This window comes from Pleurodeles waltl, chromosome 1_1 (genome assembly GCF_031143425.1).
Source record: "Pleurodeles waltl isolate 20211129_DDA chromosome 1_1, aPleWal1.hap1.20221129, whole genome shotgun sequence".
Classification (NCBI taxonomy): domain Eukaryota; kingdom Metazoa; phylum Chordata; class Amphibia; order Caudata; family Salamandridae; genus Pleurodeles; species Pleurodeles waltl.
In genome coordinates this window covers 383,236,599-383,246,698 of record NC_090436.1, presented here as the reverse complement: position 1 = coordinate 383,246,698, position 10,100 = coordinate 383,236,599, and the positions used below count along the sequence as shown (strand labels likewise).

Here is a 10,100-nt window from a genome sequence, read left to right as displayed (position 1 = left end):
TATACAAGAGTTTGAACTCCAAGTGACATTGCCTGAACTTTTGATTCTTCTTTTGGCCACCAGGTAGATTTGAAACAATTTTAAAGAGGATCTTGGGCAAAGGTAATTTGGTATTCGCTTTTTACTACCTGTAGCACCCATTGGACTGTGACGCAGGATTTCCAGTGATTATATAAAAATCTTAATCTTGTCCAACTTCTAGATATTCATTTTTTAGACTGATCCTGCACATTGGAAATGTTGGGTCAGGTTTTGTTTCCAAATGCAACCCCTCCAACCCCCCCGACCATGGACCTGGCCACGAAAGGGAAAGGGACGATTGTCCTGAAGATTCTGAGGAGAACGTCTGAACATAGATTACTTCTTTCCAGGGCCAAGCTTAAAAGGTTTGAGAAACTTTTTCTTTTCTGCCACCTTAGGTACCATTTATCCATTTCATTACCAAAGAGCTTTGCGCCGGGTAAAGGGTAGATTTTGAATAAGATTTCTCTGAATGGATTTCCACAACATCATCCACAGCAACCCATGGCCAGGTAGCCTGTAGCCTCCCACAGGATATCAAACTGTAGTCAGACAGGGATTGAATATCCTTGAGTAAGACCTGGGAAGTATAGGCCTTTTATCCACCACATCAGACTGAGTGAAATCTTCTGACACAAGGTTAGAAGTTGAAGCTACTGATGCTAAAATTGTGTGAATCTTGGGTGTCTGTGGAAAATCTTTCCCAAAATCTTTAATCAAATATATTTTGCTCAAGAATCATGGGATGGTAGCTTTTTCTGGGTCTTTCCACTCTGTAGAGGAAATGCCCTGGATGACATTGTGGAAAGGCAGGACATCCACCACACCGGTCCTGTATTGGAAATGAAACCCTTCCTCTGGCTGTGTCTTTTCCTCAAAATTAGGGTTTGTCTAATGTGACCAACAAACCCCGCAAATGTTCTTGAACATATTTGCCTTTTTTATTTTCCTCGGGATCATGATCCTGTTCTTCAGAACACTTTGATCCAGGCTCTGCCATTGCAGAATCCACAGCCTCCTTCATCAAGGATTGAAGATGGCGTGGGAGACATGTGGTACCTCCTCCTCATCAATCTACAGCCCAGCATTGCTGCTTGGAGTGATCCCTTTCTGCCCTTCATGCAGCTTTATAGAGAAGAGACGGCGAGAGCAGCGTCCTGTCTGCTTTATAGGAACTTTGCAATGACTTGTCGAGAAGGAGTCACGCTCCCCCGCCTCTGCCATTGCCACATGGAGTGTGGTAGAAAGTGGCTGGTTCCGTGGAAGGGCTGCTGGTGTGGGGTGTCCTTAAGGTTAGGCGATGCCTCGGTAATGATGGTCAATAACCCCCGCCTAGCCTTCCTTGCCCCATGGTGCCTCAATGTTCGCACTCTTCCGTTGTCAGCTAGGGTCCCTATGGCAATACATACTCCCCAAAAGCTCAGAAATGATTGGTGGATTCGAATCGAGCAGCTGTAACTTGTCAGAGGACCCCCGTGCGAGGAATGTAGCATGTCCTAGACACCACCTCTGGCAGGGGACTGGTGCGGTGTCCATTTCATCCGTCCCTCCCCCTTCACGGAGCAGTGTGTTGGTATGCCTATAAGCAACTGGTCTGCAGAGCTGTGACTGGCGCGAACCTCTCTGCACCTCCCTCCAGAGGGGAGCACGTCTCTCCACATCCACTCTGGGTCTGCCAGCCTCAGCACCGCTCGCAGGGCAGCTCCGGGGCCGGCAGGGTGACCTGGAAAGGAGGCCGAAAAGGGGTCGGTCTATTCTCGTTTAACCTGACCGAAGCTCAGGATCGCAAGAGAAGATGCCTCCCGGGAAGACGGCCCTTTGCTTCCTATTACAGTTCCTACTGCAGTTAATGCCAGACTTCGAGGCGCTCCCGACGTACCAAGGTAAGAGATTAACATGTTTTTCACGCTCGTGGCTGCTTTAAGGCACACTGCTGTTTCCATTGGTTCGAATGTCAATGAATACATTTAACGTACTTTGTTCCCATTTATGTCTATAGTCCGGTTGACTGAGCTGAAGAACGAGATGGATGTATTAACGATAAGTTTAGAGAAAAAGTAGACCCTCGGTAATAGGCGCTATAAATACAAAATAAAAAACATAAAACTAAATGTTATTAATTGATCATTATCCTAACTGAGGGTGTCATTGGGACCCTCTGTCAATGGCCTAGTTTAATTAATTGCCGTTTGTACGTCCAAAGACCCGTTGAACTCATCTGAGAAATAGGTTTATTTTGTCATGTTACTCGGTGCCTACAGCATCTTCTGGGCTCGTGTCGTGAGTTTATATTTACAAGCATGAGAGTACCGCACTCGTGGGCATTCGGGAGCGGTATCACCGAGATTTCTTATCTTCGTATTGCCAGGCAGGAGGGTAAAACATAACAGACGCTTAACAAGCCTATATTTCAAGGGCCTGCTTCAAAATGTGAGGGAGTTGTCTAGTATGAGACTGTTAGTAGCTGATGTGATCCCCATATACCCGCGTCCACCGTGTGTTTCTGTCTGAGGCGTCCCTGAAGTAGTAGGGCTCCGGCGTTGATTAGAGCAGTGTGCACACAACGAATGAAAGCATATCCTTAATAGTTCACAGCCTATTGGCACACATGGCACCCTTAGGAAAAAATCCTTCTGAGTAGCAGTACCATGTGTCGTCAGATGCTTATACAACTGCTCCCTTCTTTCAGAGGATCCGAGGCGATGTACCCCACCTCAAACGTACCCCAAAAGTCAAAAGAGTCCACTTTGTATATTCCTCTATACTCACAGACACAACAAAGATGCGTAAATTTAGATGCAGATCACACACCTCCAACCATCCATGCACACAGAATAATACACATACAGTCATACATGCACAGAGATTAACAGGCATGAACACATACATGCACATGGACCAACAAACATACAGCACATGAGTACAAACCAAGACCTATCCAGACTCTCATAAACACAGTCCAACATGCATAATATGCACATATGTGCATAGACAACGCACAGAGGGACATTTAAACATAAACAACACACATGCAAAGAGTCACGACAACACACTTACCGGCATTCATACAGACAGAAAGACAGGGAAAAGATGGGCTGATAGACAGCTGGAGAGATGGATGACGGACAGACAAAACTCCTACAGACTGTGCTGGTCTGTGCTGTACACCCCTGTCCACAGACCTACGGTTATACATGCACCCATGCACACGGACCCATAGATACACAGTTGACCATGCACCAGACAAAGGTTTGTGTTCCCGTTCACACGGACCTACACACGTGCCATCACTCACGAACAACAGTCCAGCAGATGCACAGGCCCCATGCACAGACACTAGCAGAAGCACAGGCGTCTATCAACACAGGTCAACAGGCTTAAAAGTACCCATTCAAAAATACTAGAGTGCACATGAAGCATGCTTGGGCCCATCTGTATGTACAGAGGCACATCCATACACACACAGGACAGGGCCGGACTGGCCTACGGGGCAATCTGGCAGTGCCAGAAGCGGTGGGCTGACAGGTCAGGGACGAGGCCAGCTTTTTTGGCTGCGTGCATGCCTATTTTATGGTCTGGTGGGTCGCATTTTAATATTGATTTCCCGATATCACCACAAACATTGCCTGCAGCAAGCACAAATACATGCCGTCTCCTGATCCTTGGCAAACACCTACACAGTGTGCCTTTCCAAGTTCAAAACTGCCCCGATTTGCAGACCTTGGGCCATTTTTTAGCTATCTGATTCACTAATGGGGGACACTTAACGTGGTAACCCGGCTTATTTTCTGTCCCAGTTGGACCTGTACAGACAACGCACATACAAGACGAAAGGCTAGATGGATGGAGGGATGGGTGGATGGATGGAATCATTCAGTCTGAGGGTATGCTGGTTTTTATCATTACACAATCTACTGATGAAATTACTTTCAACGTCGAGTCAAAATTCAGTATCTCTATCTCTTAAGAACTGACATATGATAAATTTAGGGTTGCCAGATGATACCATGTTCACTAAAAACATGTTTTCATTCCTGGACTTTATTTACGCAAATTTTTGACACCAGGTGTGTTTGTCCAATTACCAAAAGCAAAATTATAACTTCAAGAATGAAGTGATTTGTTAAGTGAGATTTCTCTACTAAAAACATAGTTTTTGGCCTATAAGGAGCGATATGGAGGCCCTGGTTGCAGATTGCGATATGCATACATTGCAGTAAATAGGTTTCATTTTCTACAAAAATGTACAAGTAGTAATACTGATAATTTCACTTGTTTTACAGTTCCTTCTTTGTCTCCTTAGTTGGCATTTTGCAACAGCCTAGATGCAAAAAAGCAAACTCTCTATAACATGATGTCTTTTTTTAAACTTGGATTGCACTTTAAACCCATTGAAATACGTGAAACATTGGCTGGTTTCAGCTGCCATATACCACTCCCTTTTTGCACTTTTTAGCACTTTACGATTTACTATTTTATGTAGCCCAAAATAAAGCATGTTTTCTACTTTTGTGTCCAGTAATGGCCTTGTCAGCTCAGTGCATGGAGAAGTTAAATGTAGAATACTGGATAAGAAAGAAATACCTCTGGGACATGACTGTGTGCTGCATTTCAAGTTAGTATCACTGTGTCTATATTTTTCCATGACCATTTAGGGTCCCATGCAATACAGTATTTTAATGGGACAAGTGGGGGCTAAGAGCTGCTTTGAAATTGATTGCTTCCTCCAGTTAGGTAGTGCATTCATACATGCAAAAGCTATTCGAGCAGATGTGTGTTCTCAAAATGAATTTGTTAAAGACATCATTTCCTTTTTAGGCATACCGCCAATTAAATGAACAAATGCCATATTAACTTGGTTAAACTTCACTATTCGTGAATGGAAGCTTGTGGAGCTCTAGTGATGCACCAAATAAAAAGGGCCCGATTCATAAAGAGACTTACGACTCGTAAAGTTACGAGTGTGGTGTCTCCGCACTGGTGAGAGTCTCAGCACTTGAGGCAGAATCTCCGCCCTCAGGGCGTAATATCCGCATGGAGCACAACAGAGAGTGCGTCTGCGGAGATTCTGCCCGAGTGCGGAGATTCCACCACGAGTGCGGAGATTCCACCACGAGTGCTGAGATTCCACCACGAGTGCTGAGATTCCACCATGAGTGCGGAGATTCCACCACGAGTGCTGAGACTCCGCCCGAGTGCGGAGAGTCCACACTCGTAACTTTACGAGTCATAAGTCCCTTTGTGGGTCTGGCCCCAAGCCTTCAATTGCACAAACCACACCTTGCCCTTTTCTTCTATCTAGATGCAAAGGAATCGCCATGGATCGGTCTCAGTTGTATAAATTAAACCACATCTAAAGTGGAATCATTCGTATGCTGGCTGGGAGGGGACAGGTCTAGCTGCTAGCTTGGAGATGGAATTTCTTAGCCCATCAGCCCCAACAGACAAGGTTGCTTAATGCCTGGTGCTAATTTTTCGAAACCCCCATGCTTCAGGTCTCCTATCTGCTGATATCGGAAGCGCTTAGAAACAGGCTAATTCCCATTATTAAATGTTATGTAAAAATAAATTGACATTTACAGTCTTCAGATATATCTTGAATTTCAAACCTAAGAGCACATCAACTGTTTATGAATGACACAGATGAAAGTAAATATATTGATATCATTGGAGCTAACTGTGATAAAAACTCCAAGGAAATTGTGGACTTCACTCATAGGATTAAAGATCGTATGCATATGAATAAATAAATGGATTAACACTGGTGAACATTGTGTACAATGAGTAATTTATGAGAATCACCATGGTTATCCATAGAAGAGTTGGGACACTCAGAGAGGCCATTAAGCACCAACAAAGGAGCAGTGATATAGGAAGAATGCAATCCCAGGGAGGGAGAGTGATGTCAGTCTATCAGATATAACACTCATGATCAAGGATATACCTCCACAGCACGCGGATAGAATGTTAACACAAAATGACTTTCATGCGAGATTGACTGACACAGAGGAATGTGAGTGTGCTGGTAATCACAATTGTAAAGTCTGACAAAACATTCCAGTTGACCACCTATAGATGATTTCTACTGGAAGCAACTGCTGCCATGTGTTTTAAATGACTACTGAATTACTTCCGAAAACATTCTTTTTACACCTGGGAACTAGTTTCTGGAGTCTATTTGTGTCAATTGTTTAAGAAGTAGTGTTGTTTCGTGGACTGTCTACAAATGCCCAGATACCCCTTAGCCCCAACTGGATAAAGTATACACTATTACCTCCCATCCCTCCCTCGCCTTCCTCAATAACCTATGAGGCCCCTTTGCCTCTCCTAGACCCCTCCCCTGTCTCTTAAAAGGAACCCCGCCCACTCCTGTTTTTCTTTGTCTACTCACCATTTTAAACATACCTTTTCTCTCCTCCTTGGCGTGGCTGAGGGGGCGTCGGCTTCTTCCTAAGTGCTGGTCGCAGTGCCTCTGGTGCCGTTTTCCCTCGCCAGGCGACGGCAATGTGGAGGTGTGCGTGGCTGCCTCGTTGTTGTTCCTTGCAGCGGCCTCTGACGTGGTTGTCCGGCTCTGCTGTGGCTGTGGCTGTGCTTCCGGGTCGAAGTATCGCGGAGCACGTCGAACACCCAGCAGCATGATTTCTGCTTTTCTGAGCAGTAAGGCGGGCGTTTGGGCCCGCGTTTTTTATTTTTTTCATGTGTTGTCCTGATTGGGGGGCCTATTATGGATTAGGTTTTGATTGGTGGTCTGTGAGGGCGTTTTAACCCTTTTTAAGCTCAGAAAGGTGGAGTTGGGCATTTCTTATGTTCCATCATGTCGTGGCAGAAGGATGTGAAACACAGGAGGGTTATTTCTTTCTCTTCCTCTTCTGAGGAGGGGGGCGTTCCTGTGCCATTGCAGTCTACTAGAGTGGCCAGGAGTGATGTGGCTGGTGCTGCTCCTCTTATGTCTCGTGAGGAGGTTCAAGATATGATTGAAGTGGTAGTTTCCAGAGCTCTTCAGGCTGGGGCTGTCTGGTCGAGTCGTCCCTCTGCTGCTACAACCTATGTGTAGGATGCTGGTTTCTCTTCATTGGAGGAGGATGGTCCTTCTACTTCTTCTGGGGGCAAATATGTGTCTCATGAGGAGATGTGGAGTATTCTGGCTCATGCTCGGGACAATCTGGGTTTTCCTGCTTTTTATCCTGCAGGGGATAATTCTACCTTATTTCCTCAATATGTTACTCCTTCTCGGTTTGCTATGCCTTTCCTGGGGCCTGTAAAGGACATGGTTTTCCGGGAATGGAAGGAGGTGGACAAAGCCCAGCTTCTGCGTTTTCTCCAGAAATGGTATTTGCTGGGAGGAGAGGATGTTCTTCCTCCTTCTGTGTGTTTAGATTCCATGCTGGCTACTTTGATTGGTAAAACAGCTGTCAGTCCTGAAGAAAGTACTCTTTCTGATGCCACCAACCGGAAGGTGGACTCTGGTATGAAGAGGGCTTTTTCTGCTGGAAATTTGACTCTTCGAGCTGGTATTTTTTCAGCTTATTCTGCGCAGACCTTGGTTCAGGACTTTGACAAACTTGCTGTGGCTGTGCAGGATGGGTTGGAATGTTCTGAATTACTGTCCATTATGGAACAACAGGCCCATTTATTTGCTGATTTTTCTTCAGATATTATCCGCTCTTTGGCTATGGTCTGGGGCGGTGATTGGAGCACACAGGTCTCTTTGGTTGCTGCAATGGAAGGCTGACCCTGGGGAGAAGGCGGCACTCCTGAGACTTCCTTTTGAGGGTCGGTCTCTGTTTGGGGATCAATTGCCAGCAATGATTTCTAAAGCCTTTAAGGACCGCAAACATGCATTGCCTCATAAGGGAAGTTCTGCACAGGGCAAAGGGTGGAAGTAGCACTCCAGGTCCTCGCCCAAGTTTGTTCCTCAGTTCTCTTCTTCCAGGAAGCGTAGGTTTCAGCCTAGGTTTTCTCCTAAGAGGTCAGTTCCCTTGGCGAAGGGGGCTCCCAAGAAGGGTTCCTGACAATCAAGGTGTTGGAGAGTGGCCAGTGGGAGGAAGACTGAAGCCTTTTCTGTCCGAATGGAGAAAGGATGTCACTGATCAGTGGGTCCTGAACATTGTAGAGAATTGATACTCCATAGAGTTCGATCTTGTTCCTCCAGACACTGGGGTTAGTCTAAATCCTTTACCTGTGGAAGGAGTACAGACTTTGCTGTTCAAAGGAACCATTTGCAGGGTTCCGGTGGAGGAGTGGGGAAAGGGGGCTTATTCTGTTCTGTTCCTTGTTCCAAAACTGACAGGGGGGGTTTGTCCTGTCTTGAACAGTGCTTAATTGTAAATAAAGAGGTGCTGGTGCCCAAAGCCCTCCTCTTAAACATGCGGCTGCTGCAATTAACTGTGCGAACACGAAATACTGAGGCAGCGTAATCCTGAAGCAATCTCGGGCCTCTTCAATCCATATAAAGTCACTCCCTGCCCTTCAGCTCACTCTTGCAGCTTTCTGCTTTCTTCTTTTGTGATGCTTTTTCATTATTCCCTTCCTCCGTCTTTCCCATATGTGTCTTTTGCCCGCAGCAAATGCTTAAGGCAGAAGAGCAAGCCCCGGCCCTAAAAAATAAGTGCTGGTGCTCAGCACCGGAAACAACAAGCACAAATTAAGCACTGGTCTTGAATCTCAAATGGGTGAATTCTTGGATCAAGACTGCACACTTCTGGATGTTGTCTATTAAGGATATTCGTCCTCTGATTTTTCCAGGGGATTTTTTGGGGTCTCTGGATCTTCAGGATGCTTACCTCCACGTGCCTGTCGCAGTTTCTTCTCAAAGGTTTCTGCGCTTTGCAAGAGGCCCGGACAATTTTCAGTTTTGTGTTCTTCTCTTTGGCCTGAAGTCCGCTCCCAGGGTATTCAAAACGTTCTGCCTCCTCTCATGGCGCTTCTGCATGCGGAAGGGGTGTTTGTGCATCGTTACCTGGACGATCTGTTGGTCAAGGCTCCAGACGCAAATCTCATGAGGTTTCATGTGGAAAGGGTCTTGGGGGTCCTCCAGAGCCACAGTTTCTTAATCAATTGGGGGAAATCAGATTTGGTGTCTTCTCAGGACCTGGTGTTTATCGGGGCTCGATTTCTGACTCTGAGGGGGTTGGTGACTGTGTCAGAAAGGAGGAGGAAGGGTCTTCAAGATCAGGTGAACGCTGTGCTGTCTCAGGTAGCTCCCAGGGCACTTCAGTGGTTATGGCTGCAGGGTCACTTGGCTTCAGTGACATTCTTGGTTCCTTGGGGAAGGTTTCATCTTCTTTGTCTGGTAAATTGGTTGCTTTCCTGGTGGTCTCTGGATCCTTGCAATCTTCGGACCCGCATTCCTGTGTCGGATTACATTCGCCGGGAGTTGGGTTGGTGGATGGTGCCTCTACAGACTGGGGTTCCTTTGGCTCCTCCAGTGCCTGTGGTGCTGGTGACCGATACCAGTCTCTCGGGGTGGGGGGCGTGGCTGGGGTCAGAGCATGTTCAGGGGTTTTGGTCTCTGAGAGAATTGGACAAGTGCTCGAATTGGAGGGAGTTGACTGCAGTCCGGCTAGCTCTGGTGCATTTTCAAGCGCTCCTGCGAGGGGAGGCAGTGTTGGTCCAGGCGGACAACTTGGTGACCAAGTCTTATATCAACAGCCAGGGGGGGACCAGGTCCCGCTCTCTGAATCAGGTTGCTCGGGCCATTTGTTTGTGGGCTCAGCCTTCGGTTCTGTCTCTTCGGGCCACCTACATTCAGGGGTCAGACAATGTTCTGCCAGATCAATTGAGCAGGGTCTTTCCTTCCTCCCGTGATTTCTCACTTCAGGTGTCTCTATTCCGTTGTCTGATGCAGAAATGGGGTCGTCTGGTTATGGACTTGTTTGCATCCCTGGAAAATGCGAAAGTGGGAAAGTTCTGCTCCCAGTCTCGGTGTCCTCAGGCATGGGCAGTGGACTGTCTGACGTGTCAGTGGCCGCAGGGTCTTCTTTATGCGTTTCCCCCTTTTAAGTTGATCCGATCCTTTCTTGTCCGGGTCCGGCAGGTGGGGGCTCGGGTGATTTTGATTGCTCCCTGCTGGCCTTGTG

At 46.7% G+C, this 10,100-nt stretch overlaps 1 protein-coding gene across 1 annotated transcript in view; it reads left to right on the top strand.

The window, feature by feature from the left end:
• Positions 1-1,619: 1,619 nt before the first annotated feature.
• The window catches only part of THBS4 (thrombospondin 4), a 201,847-nt gene continuing 193,366 nt past the window's right edge, over positions 1,620-10,100 (top strand). The window contains exon 1 of the mRNA XM_069223165.1: positions 1,620-1,904. Coding sequence (XP_069079266.1) covers positions 1,817-1,904 — 88 coding nt within the window. The 5' untranslated portion in view covers positions 1,620-1,816. The remainder of the gene's footprint in view (positions 1,905-10,100) is intronic.